Source organism: Rhincodon typus, chromosome 6, assembly GCF_021869965.1.
Source record: "Rhincodon typus isolate 14 chromosome 6, sRhiTyp1.1, whole genome shotgun sequence".
NCBI classification, from domain to species: Eukaryota; Metazoa; Chordata; class Chondrichthyes; order Orectolobiformes; family Rhincodontidae; genus Rhincodon; species Rhincodon typus.
In genome coordinates, this window is record NC_063337.1 from 39,490,425 (window position 1) to 39,512,917 (window position 22,493).

Sequence of the window (22,493 nt, forward strand, 5' to 3'; positions counted from 1 at the left end):
TGATGAAGGGTCTAGGCCCGAAACGTCAGCCTCTCTGCTCCTATGATGCTGCTTGGCCTGCTGTGTTCATCCAGCCCTGCACCTTGTTGTCATAAGATATTTACTATTGATTTTACAAAGGTTTTTATACTAAGTGAAGATGGGAATAATTACTTCCAGTGCCTCATATAGCTGAGCTCTATCCCTTCCCCTCCCAAAACAGACACAAAAGATACAACTCTGATAAGGAGAAGGGGATATATATGTGTTTTCTTTTTCCTGGTCTGTAGCTGTAAAAATATTGTACATCTACTTTTATATATATGTCTGCGTGCCTCGAAGACAGAGGAAATATCCTCCAGTCCATATTTTGGAAGCAAGTTGCTGTAATCAATCACATTTAGTTTCCTGTCTTCCGAGTTTTAGCACTCTGATCAATCACTGTTGGTACCTCTGCAACAAGATCCATTAACTTTGCCTCTACATGGATTTCCTCCAGGGCAATCACATTGCCAGCACTGTCCTGAAGACCAGGTTTAATGTTTTTCAAAGGAGCCTGAGCAACTTCCAAATCATCTGCAAGTAAAAACAAAATCAAATTATTACACCTTTTTACACTTGTCTCAAGGTTTTCATTGCAAGAAAAGTTAAGGGAGCATTGCCAGTGGCTTTATGGTACATGCAATTATGTCTCAGGTCAAATCTCCACTCTATGCTTTAGGCCGTGGGCAGACGATGGCTCAGTGGTTAGCACTGCTGCCTCACAGTGCCAGGGACCCAGGTTTGATTCCACCATTGGGTGACTGTCTGTGTAGAGTCTGCATGTTCCTCCTGTGTGTCTGCATGGTTTCCTCCCACAGTCCAAAGATGTGCAGGTTAGGCGGGCTGGCCATGATAAATTGTCCATAGTGTCCAGTGATATAAAAATGCAGGGTTAAAGGGTGGGAGGGGTGGGTTTGGGTGGGATGCTCTTTGAAGGGTTGGTGTGGGCTGAATGGCCTGCTTCCACTTAGTAGGAACTTCTACAAACTGTTCTGAAAACAAGTGTGAACAGTTTTATGTCACTTTCCCACCAAAAAGGATGGCCAGAAAATACAATACCAAAGATGTGAAAACAGATCAGTTGTGTTATCTAGAGGATGGTGTGTAGCACAAGAACATCTAAAAGTGGGAGAGAGAAAAAAGGAAATATAATGATGCTTCTTAAAAACTGGTAAAAATGATTTCACAACTATTAAATTTAAATTTAGGCTAGATGAAGAGGACATCTGTGGCTTATTTTTTAATACTCAAAGGAAAGTTTAGGTTGTCTCATTGAGAAGAAGGTGCAAAGTATTTACTCTTGCTGACAACAGCAGCAGCAGTCTATGAGTTCACAATGAGTAAGCTTTGGGTTTTCCAAAATCAGAGAAAGGGTTTATAGGTAAATTGTTGTGCTGTAAACTATCCATCCAACGGTTCATTTGAAGATGAAATGGAATTGGGGCCCAGAGTAGCTAATAAGAATCAGTAGGGGCTATGCTGAATTACGAGAATGGTTAGACTTCAGCTGAATATTGTGTAAGGTTCTCAGTGCCACACTGGTGGAAGGATGTGAACTGGAGAAGTGGCAGAAGATGCTTACAAAAATGCTTTCAGGAATGAGGAACTTCAGTCTTGAGGATAGACTGAAGAAGTTGGAACTGTATTCCTTGGAGAGGCGTACATTAAGAGGAGATTTGAAAGGCTTTTTCAAGACCATAATTGAAGAAAGAGGGTATGTAGCAGGAAACTGTTTCTGCTTGTAAAAGGAGTGTTTCCAGTACAATATGATTTTTCTTCGGAACTCTTCTTCTTGACTCAATAGTGTTATAACTCACTCCATATGTAGAGAGGCTGAAGAAGTGCAAATACAAAAGGCAGAGGAGCCTGGTTTCTACATAACTGGGTCCACCTACAATTGACATAGTATTGATATCAATATTGATATAGGTACAAGCCAGAGAGTGTTTCTTTTCAATAAAGGTCTAATAGCTCAGGCCAATTACAGGAATGTTTGACACTGCAGAACCTGAGTAAGTCGATGTGAGTCCCTTGAGGGACTGTTTAGGGACCAGAGGGCATAATCTCAGAATAATGGTACATTTAAAACTGAGAAATGGAGATTTTTCTTCTCTCAGGAGGTAGGGAGTCTGGATTTCTTTACCACAAAGGGCTATTGAGGCCAGGTCGTTAAATATATGCAAGGCTGAGACAGCCAGATTTTTAATTAGTAAGGAAATCAACAGTTATGGGGAAATGGCAGGAAAATGGAGTTGAGGATTATCTGATCAGCCATGATCTTATCGAAAGGCAGAATAGTCTTGATCTTCTGAATGGCCTACTTCTACTCCTACTCCTATGTCTTATAGTCTTTAGTTCTACAGAAGATCCAAATTAATCAAACTGATTTGTCAATAATTTTCTCACCTCTCTAGAAATGGATCTGTAGCAGATTCCTCTCTAATTCATTTACTCTCTTGATTATTTATGGTCCTAAGAAATTTTAGGATGTGATTTGAAAGTGCAAACAATAATATCACAATAACTTGCTTTTCCTGTAAAATTCATTGCCACTAAATTGGTCATTTATGCATACAATCAATGTTAAAAAACATGCAAATGAGATACTGACTTAACACTAATTAGTTTTGCAATATTTCATTGATTTCAAATGATAAGTAAAAGGCATACTTAAAGTAATTCTGACCTATATCAATGTCTGCAGATGTCAATGTTGAAGGGCTGGTTTCTTCAGGAGTTACATTAATTAGGGGATGAAAAGGTTTCAGTTGGTCTTCATCGATGCAGAACTGGACAACATATCTAATTTTCACTTGAGAAGTGCTATAAACAACAAACTCATCATCCTGGGAGCAAAAATTAAAAACAACACTATTGATTCATAGAAGGAAAATGACAGCAAACAAACCTGAGTACATATTCAGCAACATCAATACCCCAGCCAAAGGAAAACATTGATATTTAATTAATTTAAGTTGCTCACTGGACAAATCTCTTGAAACAATTATTTTACGAAGAAATTCAGAAGTAGCTACACACATTTAATTTGATTATTTTCATTGCCTGAAAATATCTTAATATAAAGATTGACCTGAAATATTCATCTATTCATGGTGATCACATTGTCTGGTGGGTGTATTTGAAATTTTAAAGTGATAGGAATTAGACTAGGAGAAGGGATGCATATATGTAGGATGGCAGAAAGGAGACACTATACAGGTGGTGGTGGCACCAAGACTTCCAAACCCACGATGTCTACCTCGAAGAACAAGGGCAGAAGATGTATGGGAACACTGCCACCTGCATGTTTCACTCCAAGCCACATATCTTCCAGACCTGGAAATCTATTGTCATTTCTTCATTGTTGTTGCGTCAAAATACTGAAACTCCTATCTGAACAGCAGACAATGCCTCTAAAGGCCACCAAATCTAAGGTTCAAGAAAGCAACTCAACCATCACCTACTCAAAGGCAATTAAGGATGAGCAATAAACGATGGCCTAGTCAGTGATACCCACATGGACAAATTTTTTAAAATGGCACTAGAGTAACAGATTACATAGCAAAATTGAAGTAAGATAAATCAGTTTACTATACAGTGTACAGGAAAATAAATTCAGTGGCTAGAAGTTGAATGGGAAGTAGACCAAGCAATCAAGAGATATGTCATGAGTGGGATGAACCTGCAGAACCTAGCAGTGGGGGCTTTGAGAGTGGGAAGAAAGCAACTGTCTGGAAGATCTTCCTCTTTGTGACCAAGAAATCTATGAGACCCTAATGGGTGATGGGAGATGAAGTGTAATAGCAAAATTTTGACATTTTATAAATGTTCAATTAATCATTTTTTAAACTTGAAAATCCTGGTACTGAAGGCAAAATTAACTTGCATAAGATGTTTGCCACGTAGAAGACTTTATTTAAATAGATTAAAAAACATGCTTTCTGCAATAAGTCCGCATTTTCTCGGCATCAAGAAACAAAAGAATTTTTATGAAAAACTAAAGATCTTATATACACCTTGTTGAAAATATGATTATTTAAATAAATACCCAAAATAATAAATAACAAAGATTTTTCTACATCTATTAATAGTCAGAGGCAAATGTATTCAATATTCACAACTGTTATTGAATTTTGGAGATAAAGAGAGATAGCATTCATGTTTATAAAGATGTAGGGAGACAAATACTTTTTCAATTCTGTTAAAAATGCTTTTTTAAAAATTTTGCTTTTAGGATGTGGGTATTACTGGCTTGGCCAGCATTTATTGCCAATCCCTAATTTCCCTGAAGAAAATAGTGGTGAGCTGCTTTAAACTGCTACAGTCCTGGTGGGGTGTAGGGATACTTACAAGGCTGTTGGGAAAGAAATTCCAGGTTGTTGACTCAGTGACAGTGCAGAAATGGCAAAATAGTTCCAATATTTGGAATGGTGTGTGGTTTGGACAGCAACTTGCAGATGGTGGCATTCCCTACTTCTATTGTCTGTACGCTTTAAGTGACAGAATCACAGGTTTGAAAAAGTGCTGTCAGACGGGCCTTTGTGAGATATTCAGCGCATCTCGTGCATGGTATACACTGCTGCCACATGCACTGGTGGTTGAAGTTAGTGAATGTTACAAGTGGTGAGTGAGATACTAATCAAGTGGATTGTTTTGTCCTGGATGGTATCAAGTTTAAGATGCACTCATCCAGACAAATTGACAGTATTTTTCCACACTCCTGACTGGTGCATTATAGATGGTAGATAGGCTTTGTAAAGTCCAGAGACAAGTTGCTCAAAACCGAATTTCTAGTCTCTGACCTGCTCTTGGGCTAGTACATTTATTAGTATTGACATTAAAACATATTTTAGTGTTATCCTATTTATCCAAGACTAGACAGCACAGAGAAGAAAACATTTATAAAACCATCACAAAAAAACAAATGTTGCATTCACAGTTTATGGCATTGACAGACATACCTCAAACTCTGAGTAAATGCATTCAGTTTTACGTATTCCATGTACACTTGAATATTCTGCTGGTGGGGCAGATAAGGTGAAGTCCTTCTTATAGTACTTTTTACATTTACCCAGTGAAACATCACAGATCACCAGGAGACGGCTCCCATTAGTTCTACTTGGCTTTGAGTATTTAATACTTGTGCTGCAATTTAAAAGCAGTCTTTTATTGCATAATGCATCACAACATATGAATATAAGGACATAAACTATTCAAGGACACTGTAGTCCTTTCATGGTTTCTGGAGAAGAGTAGTAATTCATTTTCAAATTTAATTTTGCCTATCAAAATTGTTCATGATGCAGCTGACCACAGGTACTTAGATACATCTTAAAATAAAAATTATGAACTAAAATAATTTTTTGAAAGAGACATTAAAAATTTTGTCCACATTAATCATCCTTTAAGAACAATGCTGAGCAAATCATACTGACCTGATTGAATTGCTGAAATAAATTCCGCTTCCAAGATTGCCGACATCAGTTCGCTCTACCCCATAGTTTTCTACCACCATCTTTGGTAATAATAAACCTCTGTGAAATTAGTGCAAAAGCACATCATTGTAGAATGCTGCTCATCAATGAGATTGCTATATATATTATCATGGATTAATTTACAACACACTGTTGTAAGGATAAAACTCTTTTGGCAGTCTGAATAATTTTCAAGTGTAAACTGTCTTCACAAAGGATTATTGACAAACCCATTGATTAGACATACTAGTGGTCCTTGGGCAGCACATATGATTAAAAAGTAATAAAAAATGTATGAGCCACATCACCAACTGCTATTGTCTATAAAAGATCTGTGAATTAAGCTATTAATTATAATAATAGGTAGCTGTTAGACCAATCAAAAGAAGGCACGAGAAAATGGGTATCTTTGCAAGATATTGGACAGATCAGCAGATATATATGTGCACCTGAACTCAACATGTACAAATCTGCTGGTCATGCAGACACTCAGAGTTTAAGCTGGCATGAGCAAAACTGACTTAATGATTCAAATGACCAAATGGAGGACTGGGAACGGTCAGAAACAAAAATAGAAGATAAGGACTTTGAGCTTTTATAGATGAATGCTGGAACCTATCAACTATCCAAATAAAGATGTGCAAGTATTCTGTCCAATGACTGGATGGGTGATTGCCATTCAAGTACTGTAAAATGCTGCCTTGAAATATCATGATGTATCAATCATTAACTGTGTCCTAACATGAGATTTACTGCAACATAATCATTATAAAATCTTAATCCTTAAAAATTGTAAATCTATGATAAGTATACATATATAATAATATATAAAGCTATCCGTGCCAAAAGCTAACCTACAATATTACAGATTTGGGCAGCAGTGATGCAGCCTACCTATGTCACATCATTGAATTAGAATTTTACTTGACTTTTAATTGACTGTTTCATTGTTGATTCCAAAGGGTTATAACTTCAAAATAGCTAGCAGCATTTTTAGAATGTATTTGTTCCTAATTTAAAAGAAGTGAATTATGGAATTGGATAACACAAGTATGAAATGTCAGCCTTTGAAATGCCTTTACTCTACTCTTGATCAACTGTCAACTGAGAAGTCCTCTGATTTCGCATCACTATTTCAGGAAGAACTGACCTGCTTTTACTTCTGAGTTCTCCCCTACACTGGGGCTGAGAACCCATTAACATGTAGGAGACAAAAGATGTGAACCAACTTCCACATACCTTTGCTAGTGTACATGGGAATTGATATATAAAGGTAAAGATAAGGTTGCCATAGTCCCTGTGGACTGTAGGACTGCTGTCTCATTAGAGAGAGGTGGTTTAATTAGAGGGTCACCATGCCTCAGGCAAGAGTAAAATGTCAAGGGGGAGGGACATGCACGGTAATCTTAGCTGGTAAGGGAAATGAACCTGTTTTATTGGTGTCACTCTGCATCACAAACCATCCAGCAAACTGAGTTAACCAACCAATTAATATGTACATCAGCAAGGACAGGAGAGATGGGAAACAAGATTTCGATTGAGAAAGTGTACGAGCAGCAGAAGTTTGGATGAGCTGAGGTTTACAGATCATACAGGATGGCAAATCAGTCAGACACACATTGAAACACTTACCCAGAAGTAATAACATCCTGGATAAGAGTTTTAAGTAGAGGTGGACCAAGAAAGTGCAATGGAGGTTTACCAGGATGTTGCTTGGGCTGGAAGTTTTAGTTATGAAGAGAGATTGAATTGACTGGGGCTGTTTTTCTTGGAACAGAGGAGACTGAGGATGGACACAATTGAGATATATAAAATTATGAGGGGGAGAGAAGGAAAGATTTTTCTCCTTGATGGAGGGATCAATGACCAGGAGAGACAGATTAAGCTAAGAGGCAGGAGGTTTAGAGGGGATGTGAGGGAGAATGTTTTCACTGAGAGGGTGGTGTGAATCTGGAATTCACTGCCTGTGAGGGTGGTAGAGGCAGAAACCCTTAAAACATTTAAGAAGTATTTAGATGTGTAGTTGTGATGCCAAGACATGCAAGGTTATGTGCCAACTGCTGGGAAGAGAATACTTAGATGCTTGTTTTTAACACGGACAGCCTCAATGGGCTGAAGGACCTTTGTGCTATAGATCTTTATGACCCTGAAGGCAAGGATGGATTTGGATAGTGCAAAAGTAGAATGTCTTTTTGATGGGCAAGATTTGAAGTTACAACTTGAGGTAGAATGGGAAACCATTCAATTTTACATCAAAATGCTTGAAAAATGAATATAAATGGTTAAATTAATATTTCCAAGTTGAAGGGAGATACAAGTCCTTCAAAAATTTTTGTGTCTTTTTGAATTCTTATCCCCACTTTTCCTTCTAGGAAGTCATAGAAATCACTCAAATGCAAGTCAAAACTGGTTGCATTTGTGAAGGCAGAAGGCAGAAGGCAATTATTAACTGTAGAACTTTCATGTGGGCTTGGTCACTAGTGAAGAACTTCAGGGATTGGTAATAAAGCCACTGTTTTCATCACCTTCATAAAATAATCTGGATAAAGGTATTCAGTGAAGTATCTACAACTTTGTAGGTCATACAAAGATCTGAACACAAACGTCTTAGAAGAAAAGTTGATCGCTGATGTGATAAAAGGCAACGGGGGGAAACAATCTGTTTTCTTGCAAAATCTTTTAGAAACATTCAAAGTGATGGACTTATGAAGCAACATCCAAACAGCTATATACTTTACAGGCTGTATCATTAAGCTGTGGAGTCAAGCATGTAGGCGTGTACTCATGAGAGATGCACGACTGTTGCAGAAAACTTTGGGGTAGTGGTAGTAATGCTGGCGAAATTAATGAGATTATCAGCGGATAATTCCACTGGGTGCATTGATTTAAATTGTCCAGATTTACCTAGATTCTAGAACAAGGATTGGCAGGTAAGAATTGTTAAGACACTATTCAAAAAAGGAGGGAGAGAAAAAACATGAAACAATAGGTTAGTGCAAAATCAATAGTCAAGACAATGTTAAAAATTATTACTAGCGTCATGGTGACAGATCACTTGAAGAGTCAAAATATGAAAAGGAAATTATGTATGAGGAGTCGAAGTTTTGGGTTAATAAAGGGGGAAATCCGCAGATGGATACTCAAATTCCCTTCCCAACAGCACTATGGGTGGACCTAATATCCTCTCCCCTCTACCCAAACACGAATTGCAGCAGTTGAGGAAGGCAGCTCAAATCAATTTCTTAAGAACAATTTGGGATAGACAATAAATGTCAGCAATGCCCACATCCCACGAACAAATAAATTTTAAAATTAAGTTATTACATCAAACATATTGGATTGAGAATGACGTATTAGCATGGAATGAGAACTAGTAAACAGTTCGTAAACAAGAGTAAAAATAAGCTGCTCATTCCCAAGTTGCAGGCTATAACTAGCATGCTACTGTAAAGATCAGTATTTCGGTCTCAACATTTAGTAGTCCATAATTAAGGAAGTTCAGGATGTTATCAAATTGTAGGAAATGGCATACAATACTCTGAAGACTTGTGGTAGGCCAGCAGATCAGGTAAATTTTCGATCTGCAAAGGTGACTGAGAAAAGGAGAAATAAATGTGAAGGAGCAAGGAGTATAAACACAGACGGTAAGTTCTTTCGCATTAGAATCTAGGGGGTATGTAGAGGCTACGATCAAGAAATTCATGAATGACATGAAAATTGATAGATGGTAAATAGCAAGCAAGAAGATATCAACAAACAGTCAGGTGAGCACAGCAGTGGCAAATGGAATTCAATTTGAAACAGGATGAAGTAATGCACTTGGGGAGGGTCAACAAGGCAAACAATTACACTATGAAAGGTAGGATGCTGGACAATACTGAAGATCCGAGGGACCTCAGTACGCCTATCTGCACATCCTTGAGGGTAGGAAGGCAGGCAGGTAAGATAGTTAGAAGACATATGGAATATTTGTTTTTCTTTGTCTGAGGCATGAGATACAAGAGCAGGGACATTATGCCAGAACTGTATAAAATGCTGGTTAGATGTCAACTGGAGTATTGGATGCAGTTCTGGTCACCACAATACAAGAAGGATGAAACTGTATTAGAGAGGGTGCACAACAGATTTGCCAGGATGCTGCCTGGAACGAAGCATTTTTTCCATTAGTAGAGAGATCAATAACCAGGGACACAGATTTGGTGAGAGGTAGAAGGCTAAGAGGGAGTTATGGATAATATTTTTCACGCAGAAAGTGGTGAAAGTCTGGAACTCACTGCATGAAAGAATGGTCCAGTTACAAATTGTGAAAACAGCTGAGCAGTATTTAGATAGTCACTTGCGTTGGCATAGCATTTGCGACTATAGATAAAGAGCTGAAAGGTAGGATTAGTACAGTCAGATCTTTGATGACAGCTGCAGACATGATGGGCTGAATGGCCCATCCTCTGAGCTGTAAATGTCTATCAGTCTATGAGTTTGCTATGTCCATCAGAGCATGAGACTGGAAAATCAACAATAGGAAATAAGGAAATGATAAAGATCCAAACGACTATTGAGTAATTGTCTTCACAGTGGGTGACAATAAAAGCATGGAAAATTAAAAGGAAAAACAAAGGGAACTTTTTAAAATAATCATTATTATCAGAGAAAAACTGAAAGCATAAAGGAACTAAAGGCTGAAAGTTTTTCTGGATCTGATAATCTGCATTCTAAGATCTTAAAAGGAGTGGCTGGAGTGATATTGGATACATTGGTTGCAATTTTCCAAAATTTTCTAGATTTTGAATTGAAAAACTGTAAATCTATCACAGTCAAGAAAAGATGGAGACAAAATGCAAGAGACTGGAGATCACTTAACACAATGCCTGCCATTGGGCATGTTAGAATCCATCACTAATGAAGCAGCAGAAGGACATTTAGAAAATGAGGACGCAACAGATAGGTTGGATAAAGGAGAACTAGTAAATGTATATTTGGATTTCCAAATGGCATCTAAGAAGATAGCACATAAAAGGTTACTGAACATAAACATAGCATAAACAGAGGATAGCAAACAAGGTGTTGGGATTAAGGAGTAATTTTCAGCCTGACAAATTGTAGTCAGTGAGATATCACAGGCATAGGTTCTGGGGATCAATTATTTACAATGTACATTAATAACTCGGACAAAGCTTTGAGAAAATTATAGAGGGAAAGTGATGGTGGAGAATTTGCATTATGATGTCTTGAAGTAATATTATAGAGAGATAGAGCAGACTTGATGGACTATTCATCATACATTTGACGACATGACAAATTTATTAGATTCACAACAGCTGGGACAAGTTAAAGAGCACAATTATACAAACCATGTAAATTACTTAAGCTCACACTTACCTAGACAATATACCAACAAAGTTGCTTCCAGAAGAGGCATGGTACAATTGCTGAATGTTGCCGATATGGCTTTGAAAACTCTTAGTTTCACTTAATCTGGCAACATGAAAAATCTGCAAAATCTTCACTGAATAAGTACTGAAAGAAAACAGAATAATCTATAAATACATACAAATTCAGAACTACACACAAAAAATTACCATTGCAGATATTTATTTTTAATCAACACAGCTATGGAGCATGTGATACTTGAACCCAGCCTCCTGGCTCAGAGGTAGGGGCACTACCACTGTGTCGCAAGAGCCCTAAAATTACTACTGCATTTCAAATGGATGAAAATGATTCAAGTTGATTGTATTTGAGCGGATTATTATAGATCTGTTGATCTTTCAATGTAATCTTTTAATGTCAATCTTTCAATAATACTTTTTAAGTTTATCATCAGTGACAGTTGAAAAGATAATGCAAAAGTGAGACACAAAAATTTGAGTGGAGACTGCAGTAAAGAGCTACAAAGCTAATTCCAGTGCCTGAATAACATTATGAGGAAATCTTCAAAAAAACCTTGGGCTTCCCAGCGTGGAAAGGAGACAACTCAGAGGTGACCTTTGAATACACAACAACACAGGAATACAGAAACAGGAATAGGCATTTAACTCCTCGAGCTTGATCCTCCATTCAATGAGATTAAGTTTGATCCATGATGTCAATTTATAAATCTGCTTTTGCCCTATATAATGCCTCTGGTTAAGGCATCAAGCCCAAATCTAAAATTCATAATTGATCTAACATCAAAGGTCATCTTCAGAAGAGGGCTCTATTCTTCCGTCACTCTTTGTTTCCTGATGTTTACTTTTGAAATATCTGGCTCTTTTATTGACCATGTTCCCTACTGCTGGACTCCCCAAACAGCAGGAAGAGCGGTGTGCATGAGACTGCTGGTAAAGTTAGAGCGTTGGGGCTCACACCTGAATGCATTGTGTTACCTCTTCTGACTTCCTGAGGCCCTTCAACATGTTAGGGCACTGTATCCTGCCTTAACCATAAGACACAGGAGCAGAATAGGTCATTTAGCCTATCCAGTCTGCTTGGTCATCCAGTGAGGTCACAGCAGATGCGATAATCCTCATCTCCTCTTTCCTAGCTATTCTCCATAACCTTTGACTCCCTCATGAATTAAAAGTCTGTCAGCCTTGAATATACTTGATGATCGAAAATTGATAGCCCTCTGTAGTCAAGAATTTCACAGATTTTCAATCCTCAGAAAAGTGGCACAGTGGTTAGCACTGCTACCTCACAGCGCCAGGGACGCGGGTTCAATTCCACTTTTGGGTGACTGTGTAGAGTTTGCACATTCTCCCTGTGTCTGTGAGGGTTTCCTCTGGGTGCTCCGGATTCCTCCCCCCACAGTCCAAAGATGTGCAGGTTAGGTAGATTGGCCACGCTAAATTTCCCATAGTGTCCAGAGATATACAGGCTGGGTGAATTAGCCATGGAAAATGTAGGGTTACAGGGATACGATAGAGGGGTGGATCTGGTTGGGGATGCTCTTCGGAGGGTTGGTGTGGACTCGATGTGCCAAATGGCCTGTTCCCACATTGTATGGATTCTACGATTCTAAAAAATCCCTCCTTATCAATGCCTTAAAATGTGTGACCCTTTATTCTGTAATTATTCCCTCTAGTACAAGAGAATACAACCTTTCCACATCTTCCCTGCAAAGTCCCCTCAGAATCTTGTATGTTTCAATTAGTTTGCCTCTCATTCTTCTAAATTCCAGCAAGTATAAGCTCCACTTACTCAATCTTGCCTCATAAAATAGTCCCTCCATATATTTTTTCTTTCTTTATTCATTCACAGGATGGGGATGTTGCTTTTAGACAGCATTTATTGCCCATTCCTAAATTGCCCAGAGGGAAGTTGAGAGTCAACCACATTGCTGTCAGTCTGGAGTTACATGTAGGCCAGACCAGGTAAGGATGGCAGTGAACCAAATGGGTTTTTCTGACAATGGGCAACAGGTTCATGCTTATCACTAGATTCTTAATTCCGGATATTTTTTATTGAATTCAAATTCATCTGCCGTGACAGGATTCGAACCCAGAATGTTATCTTGGTCTCTGGTTTAACAGTCCAGTAATAACACCAATAGGCCTCCCCTGGATTTATATCAGTCTAGTGAACCTTCTCTGGATGGCCTCCTTTAAGATAGGGGACAATAACTGTTCATGGTATTCTGACTGTGGTCTAACTTGTATCTTGTATATTTTTAGCAAGAAGTCCTTATGACATGTTGAATTTATAAGCCAACTTTTTGAGATTCATGAGCAGAGATGCCCAATTCCCTCTGTGCTGCACTTCTCTGCAATCCTTCTCCATTTAAATAATATTCATCACCTTTTTTTTCTGCCAAAGTGCATAATTGCACATTTCCCAAAGTTATATTCCATCTGTCAAGTTTTTGCCCTCTCACTAAAACTCTTTCTATCACTCTGCAGACTCTTTGTTTCATCCTCATTACTTGCCTTCCCACCTATTTTTGTATCATCTGCCAACCTGCGATATTACATTCACCTCCCTCATCCAAAGCAATGATACACATTGTGAATAACTGTGGACCCAGCACTGATCCTTGTGGTAGTCCACAGTTAGTATTGTTAAGCGAGCCTAGATTGTTCCTGCTGGTGCCTTCTTCTACTCCTTATTTCTTACCTCCTCTCACATGAATTCTACAGCTTTCAATGCAAGATCTTTACTTCTTATCGTACTTAGTCCATCTCATACTAACAAAACAACTCCATCAATGTTTCTTTCCTGCCTGTCCTTTTGAAAAGTCACATGTCACTGAATATTTAGTTCCCAGCTTTGATTTTCTTATAGCAATGTCTCTGTAATGGCTACAAGATCAGTGAAAAAATATTGCTCTATGGGAGCAACTAAGACATTCTCACACGGAAATTATTTTCTCCAAAAGGCTAAGGGGCATTTAAATGACAGGAAGAATTATGTGGCTGTGAAGTTACTTGACTTGAAATCTCATTGCAAAAAGGATAAAAGTAGAAAGCCTCAAGCAGCATGAGAGATTATAACAGTTTTCACTTTTAAGGGAGATGCCCATATGGAACTGCTTCCCAACCAGAGCAGGTGATGATTAACTTGCACAAAAGTAGGATGAATATATATTTCGGAATGAAACTACAAACTGAATAGAAAGATATTGACATGATGATCAAATATTGTATGGAAGAAGATTGTTCAGGATGTGCAGGGACAGGTTAAGAACAATCACTGTAGTATGCAAGTTTTCAGATGTGAAAAAGATTTGAAATAAAACTTAGAAAATAAACCAATGTAATTTTGTTTTAAATAGGATTTTACCTTTGATTGGTATTCAGTAACTGAGTTCTGACATGCAGAAATTCATCACTATTTGGATCGACATATTCAATTTGACATCTCAATGCATGATATTTAGTAAGTGAAGAAGGTATGGGAGTCCATGAAGTCGCTTCACTTGCATTAATGACATCCCTTAGCAGCTGAAATACAAAACAAAATTGTATATTTCCACCTTTTGCCTTCTATTGAGCAAGCATACAAATCTTACGCTCTGGTGCTTTTTGGTCTGTTCACAGGATTGGGTAGAGTGAATTCTTTCCCTTGGCTTTCCAATTGTCAAAGGCACTTTCCAAAAATTAACACACTCAAGCTTCAATGTCAAAAACTACTTAGTCCCAAAATTGTACTGTATAGGCAGTTCTCAGGTTGTGAATGGATTTCGTCCTGGAGTCTGTTCAAAGTCGATTTGTGTACGAGTTGAAACTGAATGCAGCACAATGCAAAGCAGCCTTTCTTAAGTTGGACCATTAAAATTACAGCATCGCTTGAGTACAAGCATTCATAATTTGGATGTTTGTAAATCTGGAACCCCCTGTACAAATAAATGTTTAGTGAACTTAGCCAATATAATTAATTTCACATTGCTCCTATGAAGCACATTGGGAAGCTGTTTTCATATTAATGGTGCTATAGGTCACTATTGTAGTTATTGTTGTTGAAGTTCCTTTCTCTGCTTGGTTTGCATGTTAACTATTTTTGGATATTAACTATTTTAAGGTAAATTGGTAAAACTTTCATTTATTAATATCTCGGTCTAATTTCAGTGACTTTGCCTTTTGTCTCATTCTATGGCTTCCCTCAAGCCTTTTCATTCCAGAATAGGAGCAATCTGTTCAGATGCCTCTGATATTATGATTTGAATAGCCACATACAGCATCTTTTGACTTTTCCTGGTTTCCTCTATTAAATGCCCAGGAAATATTTTTAGTAGCACCACTGAAATTGGGAATTCACCAAGTGAAATTTACATATGGAATCTGCTATTATGTAACACTAAATCATGCTTGACAGGCCATTCTGTTTTCACTGTGGTGTCTCCATTAAAAACATCAAAATGCAATGTACAGTATCTTTAATGTGAAAATCAAGACATTTAAAAACTGGGCCAACTGTACCAGTTTATTTCATGAACTGCTAACACCAGGACTACTTGTTCATAAGTAAAAATAATGGGCTACATCAGCAAAGCAAACTTTACCAAGCAAACGTACAAAATAATGTAACTACCTGACAGAGATCTTGTTTCTCAGACACTTTTTTCTTGGTAACTGTGAAGTCAGTCTCAGATCTGATTAGCAAGGTGGAACAGAATTGAAGCATTAAATCTCTCAATGTTTTTGCCTCAACTTTATCATCAATTGCTTTTTTCAACTGCAAAAGGATCCCTTCTGCCCTGGATACCTACAAGTCAGTAAAACAATAATAAACAGAATTTAATATTTTGTGTTAAATATTAGCTGAAATATAACACACACCTTTTCATTAAATATTAAATATGGAGTTTATAATGATTTGATCACAATTTTTCTTAGATGTTTTTCTCTCATCCATGCTTTTAACTTTCAAATGTCAGTTTAATTCACTTGATGACATTGTCACTCCTGAACTAAAAGGCTGTGGATTCATGCCTCAAGACTTGTTTCAACTTAAAAGCATTAACAAAACAAGTGATGGAAAAACACCAGTCAAGACATCATCAATGTGTTATTTGGATCAAACAGATATAAACGATTTCAGCGCACAATTTGAAGTGATGGAGTTCCTATGGCATCCTGGACAATATTCCTCTGAGGGAAGTGTAGAGATTGTAATGAGGTCAGCCAGGTGGATCTCATAAAATATGAGTTCACTGACTGGGGCTGTTAATCAGCTTCAATCAGTGAGCCCTGGCTGATAGATAAAAAGTGAAGTGTCAGATATTCTGACAATCTGAGAGCTGGCTCGGAGGGAACTGAACCAGTGTCAAGGACTTTCCACGTGTAAACAAAGTGACTTGGTGATGGAATACCAGCCTCTGTGGAGTTATTTCAGTGGCAACGAGAGTAAAGCACGTTCCTAAAGAAACTTGCTAGCAATAGTCATCTTTGAGCTGGAGTAAACATTTCTGGTGTCATACCATTATTTGGGAAGCTTGACTTGTTTGACCGTGCTGTCAAAGAGTGGGCCCAGTATGTGAAAAATGTGTTATTTTTTCATGGGCAATTGACATTGGGGCAGATAATTCTCCTGACAGATTGTGGGCCCACAGCTTTTTAGGTCATTAGGAGCCTTACTTTCCCTGAGGCACCAGATACTAAAACCTTTCAAGAGTTGACGGACATTATTAGTTAAGGAATATTACAACACCAAGCCTCCTCTAATCTGAGATGCTATTGGTTAAACTCGGCAATTCGAGAACCAGGGGAATCTGTGTTAGGATTTTTGACCAGGTTAAGACTACTGGCAAAGGCATGTTTCTTTGGTTTAACCCTTAATGAGGTTCTGAGAGACTGGTTGGTACGTGGGATTAATGTAACCATGCAAAAGCACCTACTAGCTGAAGCTCAGCTGAACTTCAAACAAGCACTATAACTGGCTTTATCATTGGAAAATGCGGCAAGTGGAGCATATGAGTTGCAGGGTATTCCGATGGAAGTGGACACCCTCGCCAGTCTGACTGAGCTTGGGGAAGACCACTTGAATGATGAATTGCATAGCTTCACTTAGGACATATCCTAAACAGAAGGACTCTAGGTCACCCCACAGCAAATCTCCAAAATGAAGCCAACTCTCGGCCAAATGATTAAATTTTTTTTGGGATCTGACCTGGCTAGCCATCGCTGTTGCTGATTCAAGATAGCAAAGGAATCCCACCAGACCTAACTGGAGTAAAAGAACTCATACCAGTATCCAGGAGAGTGCATTGCCTGGAAAGCCTACCTACATCTGGTTTGTAACAATTAAATTGCTTAGCAACATTCAAATCAAAACCAATCAAAATAGACTCCAGTTAAACCATCATCCAGTCCTAATGGCGTTCGACACAGCATGGCCATTTCAGTGATTGCAGAACCAGTCTTTAACAAAATTCGCTCTGGATTCTAACCCTTAAGTTTGCGCAAAACCTCGGCTAGACTGAGAATCTATACTGGGGAGCCTTTACAGATTGAGGGTACAACTTTGGTTCTGGTCTCTCACGACAAGCAGCTGGTTCAGTTACGAGTGATTGTAGTAATAGCCTCGGTCCCAAGTTTAATGAGGTGAAATTGGTTAAGAGAGATTCGCCTAGATTAGCTCAACACTTTTCAATTAGAAAATGGCTACCTGAGTGAAGTCCTAATTAAATACCCTGAAGACCCTTCAGGAGGTCTAGGGACTATCAAAGGAGCCAAGCCCATCTTGCATATTGGCCATGAAGCAATTCCACAATTCTGCAATATCTGCCCAGTGCCACTTGCCTTATGGCCAAAAGTATAGGCAGAAATTAGAAGGCTGGAAAGCAAAGAAGTCCAGTTTGCCAAATGGGCAGCACTGGTCATTCCGATTTTGAAGCCCAATGGGTCGATTTGTGTTTGTGGGGATTTTAAGCAAACGGTAAAATGCTTCTTGCAGCTGAATAAATACCCAATCCCTTGCATTGAGGACTTATATACAAAGATGTTGGGGGGGGGATGCTATTCTTCACAAAGCTGGACAGAAGCCACGCGTCCTTGCAATTGTGGTTAGATGAGGATTCCCAGAAGTATGCTACAATTAATATCCATAAGGAATTGCACCAAAATATGAGACTGCCATTTGGGGCGTCATTAGCCTGTGCAATTTTTCAGCGGATGATGGAGAATATTTTGTAAGGTCTACCTCAGGTCCGCATTTATCTAGATGGGGGTGGGCTTGGGTGTGGAGAGGGTGAAACAGCATCAGGAGCACCAGTGATTGGATGCCAAACTCTGCCAAGAAAGACAGTTTACTACAGGGGACTAAGTTTGGTGTAGGAACCACAGAAATGGCCCTGCATGGCTAAAAGGTTTGGTTGACGCAAGGTCAGGACCAGTGATATATAAAGTTCAGGTAGGTGCGACGGTCCTGAACAAGCATGTGGACCATGTGAAAGGCACCGCAAACAGCATGGGAGCAAAACGTGCCCTGCTCATTGGAACAGTTGGAAAGGCTGTCGGAACCTGTTGGTTATCCCTCTCGTTTAGCATTGAAGGGACCTCTGAGTCTGAAATGGACATGGCAGATCTCGCTGCATTGAAGCCTCTGCTGCCAGAAGAAGAGAGTGAACTTCTCCCAAGACATTCCGGGCGCAAGAAGCGAGCTCCTGTGTGTTACATGCCAGCTGTGTCTGGCACAGAGTCAGGGGAACCTGACCCAGTGCTAAAATGCTCCAGGAGACACTACAATAAAAAGTCTGAGGCTTATGCCCTTAGACTCAGAGGCGGAGAAATGTGGTGATTCTAATGAGGTCAGCTAGGTGTACATCTTAGAACATGAGTTCCCTGGTTGGGGCTGTTAAGTGTCCAGAGATGGGTGGGCTAGGTGGATTAGCCATGGAAAGGCAGGGTTACAGAGATAGGGTAGGGGGTGAGTCTGAGTGGGATGCACTTCGGAGGATCAGTGTGAACTTGATGCACTGAACGGTCTGCTTCCACACTGTAGGGTTCCATGATTTCTATAAAAGGTGACTTGGTGACAGGATACTCTGTGGAGTTATTTCAGAGTGTATATTCAGCATGGCCAAAGACCCTAGGTTTGGATGATAGCAAGTAATTATTCTTGCAAGGCCAAATACGCCAACAAATGCTCTTTGTTCAATCACTGGATCTTATGAATTGCAATAAATAGCTTAGATTATAGAGGGAAACGAGTACGGCTTACAGAAATTGTCATTGACAATAATTTGTATATATGCAATAAAAACAAGAAAAGGAAGCCTCACGGCTGTCCCTGTCAGATTAGCTCTTGGTTGTATTGCTCAAAAATCATATCCAGCCAATTATATTGTGATAGCTCTTGAGAAGCAAAACAAAAATGTATCTTACATCATTGAGAGTGATGGAGGTTGGATTGATCAACTGATCTTCCAAATGGCCCAGAGCTTCTGCCCAAACCATTTCCACAAAAAGTCCAACTTCATTCGAAATTGTGCTGGTATTCAGAGCTTCCTCGATTATAAACTGTTGGCAGGAAAACATAAACTGAATGAGAAAAGTATTCCCTTAAAGAGTAAAGTCAAAGCAGACAGCTTGCTCGTTAGGTCTGTCTGGAAAATACAATGAACAGCAGTCAAAAGGATACCAAAAGGAATGGTCAGAAGTAACAGAAAAAGTAGAATGGTTGGAAGATTAAGGAGGATATTCAGAAAGTAACTAAATGGAGTAACAAATCAAAGGCACCTGAGATACAAATTCACAAATCACAAAACAGGACCTGAGGTCTTTTGTTTTATTCATTCATGAATATGCAAATTGGTAGGCCAACATTTACTGCCCATCTTTAATTGCTGAGATGACAATAATGAGCTAACCACATTACGGTTGAGTAACATATAGACCAGGACAGATAAGATGGTAGATTTCCTTGCCTGAAAGATAGTGGTGAACCAGATGGGTTTTTAACAATTGACAGTGATTACGTAGTTTAAGATATTAGCCTAGCTACTAATTCCAGATTTTTAATTATGTCAAATTTCACCATTTTCCAACATGGGATTCAAACCCTTGTCTCCAAAATATCAGCCTGGAGTTTGGATTACTAGTCCAATAATATTACTACAACGACATTGCTGACACATAGGTTAATAAGGCAACTATAAAATAAAACAAAGGAAATACTTCTTATATGCTGTGAATAGAATAGATGTATACAAGGGGAAACTTGATCATTTATGAGGGAGAAAGATTAGAATATTGGGTTGTCGGGGTTACACGTAAAAAGGTGAGAGGAGACTTGTGTCAAGCATTAACACCAGCATGGATAAACGGGCCAAATGGTTTTTCTGTGCAGTATATTTCACAAATTTGTCTCTAGGGCATGTCATGGAACTCCACTCCACAGGCTCACCACTCTCTGTGAGAAGAAACTTCTCCTCATGTCAGTCCTAAATGACCTACCGTGTAACGTTAGACTTTGACCCCTGGTTTTGGGCTCCCTGGTCATCAGGAACACCCTCTCTGTATTTACCCTGTGTAGTCTTGTCAGAATGTTATAAAATTCTATGAGATCCCCTCATCTTTCTGAACTCCAGTGAATATAGTCGTAATCGATCCAGTCTCATCTCACACCTCAAACTTGTCATCCCAGTCTGGTAAACCACTGTTGCATTCGCTCCATCATCAAAACACCAAAAGGAGACCAAAACTGCACACAATACTCCAGGTGTGGTCTCACCAAGGTCCTGTACAATTTCTACATGTCATACTTCACCTGCCGTGCATTTGCTCACTCACTCAGCTTGTCCAAATCACACTGAAGCGTCTCTGCATCCTCATCACAGTTCACTTCCCACCCAGCTTTGTGTCAGCTGCAAAATTGGAGATTTAAATTTTGTTGCCACCTTCAAACCACTAACATGTATTGTAAATAGCTGTGGTGCAAGCACTGATCCCTGCAGTACTCCACTAGTTATTGCCTGCCACTTGGAAAAAGACTCATTTATTCTTATGCTTTGTTTCTGGTCTGTATAACTAGTTCTTTATCTATGTCATTATACTACCCTCAATCCCATACACTTTAATTTTACACACTAATCTCTAATGTGGGACCTTATCAAATGCCTTCTGAAAGTAAACCACATCAACTAGCTCCCCCCTTGAAAAAATTCAGCTGATTTGTCAAGCATGACCTCCTTTTCATAATTCCATTCTGACTTTGTCCAATCTTGTTACTGTTTTCCAAGTGCTCTGGCACTAAGCTTTTATAATGCACTCTAAAATTTTCCCCATTACTCACATCAGGCTAACTGGTCTATAATTCCCTGTTTTGACTCTACCCCCTTTTATCTAAAATAGTTGAAATTGCTACCCTCTAATCTATAGGAAATTTTCCAGACTCTATAGAATCTTGGAAGATGACCACCATCATCCACTATGTTGGGAATCATTTTCTTAAGTACTCTTGGTTGTAGAAAATCCTTTAATCCCATCAATTTCCAAAAACATTTCCCTACTAATACCGACTTCCTTCAGTTCCTCCCTCTTACTGGATGCTGCATTCCCCAACGTTTTTGGGACATTATTTATGTGCTCCTTTGTGAAGACAGGAGTAAAATATATAATTAATTGGTCTACAATTTCTTTCTTTGGAGTTCAGACAAATGAGGGGGATCTCATACAGACTTATAAAATTCTAACAGGACTGGACAGGGTAGATGCAGGGAGGATGTTCCCGATGGTGGCTGTGTCCAAAACCAAGGGTCACAGTATGAGGATTCGGGATAAACGAATTAGGACAGAGATGAGGAGACATTTCTTCACCCAAAGAGTGGTGAGCTTGTGGAATTCATTACCACAGGAAGTAGTTGAATACATTCAATGTTTTGGCATCAAGAGGCGACAAGAAATAGCACTTGGGGCGAATGGGATCAAAGGTTATGGATTAGGCTATTGAGTTGGATGATCAGCCATGATCGTGAAAAATGGCACAGCAGACTCGAAGGAGCAGGAGGAGGCCATTCGGCCCTTCGAGCCCGCACCACCATTCTTCACGATCATGGCTGATTGTCCAACTCAATAGCCTAATCCATAACCTCTGATCCCATTTGCCCCAAGTGCTATATCTAGTTGCCTCTTGAATACATTCATTGTTTTGGCAAACTCCAATCATCTCAGCTATTCTTGCCATTGGACAAAGACCTTGCTTCACCAGGTCTGTACGTTTGTTGATGTGCAACAGCAACAACACTTTAAAATAAACCCTTAAGAATTAATTTGGAACCAGTAACATCAGGATCACATTAACAACCCCAGCAGCAACAGACCTAAATATCACACCATTAATCACAGCTTGGGAATGTTGTCGCTGTGAATCAACATCATTGGCCTGAATGAAATACAGAGAAGGCCAGCTCAAAGAACAAAGTTTAGAAAACACCTTCTTCTGGAAAGAGATAGCAGGAACTGTTGATGCTGGAGAATCTGAGATAACAAGGTGTAGAGCTGGATGAACACAGCAGGCCAAGCAGCATCAGAGGAGCAGGAAGGCTGACGTTTCGGGCCTAGACCCTTCTTCAGAGTCTAGGCCCGA

The 22,493-nt window shown here is 39.1% G+C and overlaps 1 protein-coding gene across 1 annotated transcript in view; it reads right to left on the minus strand.

Annotated features, from left to right (window-relative positions):
• Positions 1–22,493, minus strand: part of parp4 (poly (ADP-ribose) polymerase family, member 4) — a 130,932-nt gene that overhangs the window by 81,177 nt on the left and 27,262 nt on the right. Inside the window, exons 8-15 of the mRNA XM_048598301.1 lie at positions 19,292–19,426; positions 15,498–15,671; positions 14,250–14,410; positions 10,872–11,009; positions 5,457–5,555; positions 4,983–5,166; positions 2,708–2,867; positions 431–555 (exon numbers count right to left, since the gene is read on the minus strand). Coding sequence (XP_048454258.1) covers positions 431–555; positions 2,708–2,867; positions 4,983–5,166; positions 5,457–5,555; positions 10,872–11,009; positions 14,250–14,410; positions 15,498–15,671; positions 19,292–19,426 — 1,176 coding nt within the window. The remainder of the gene's footprint in view (positions 1–430; positions 556–2,707; positions 2,868–4,982; positions 5,167–5,456; positions 5,556–10,871; positions 11,010–14,249; positions 14,411–15,497; positions 15,672–19,291; positions 19,427–22,493) is intronic.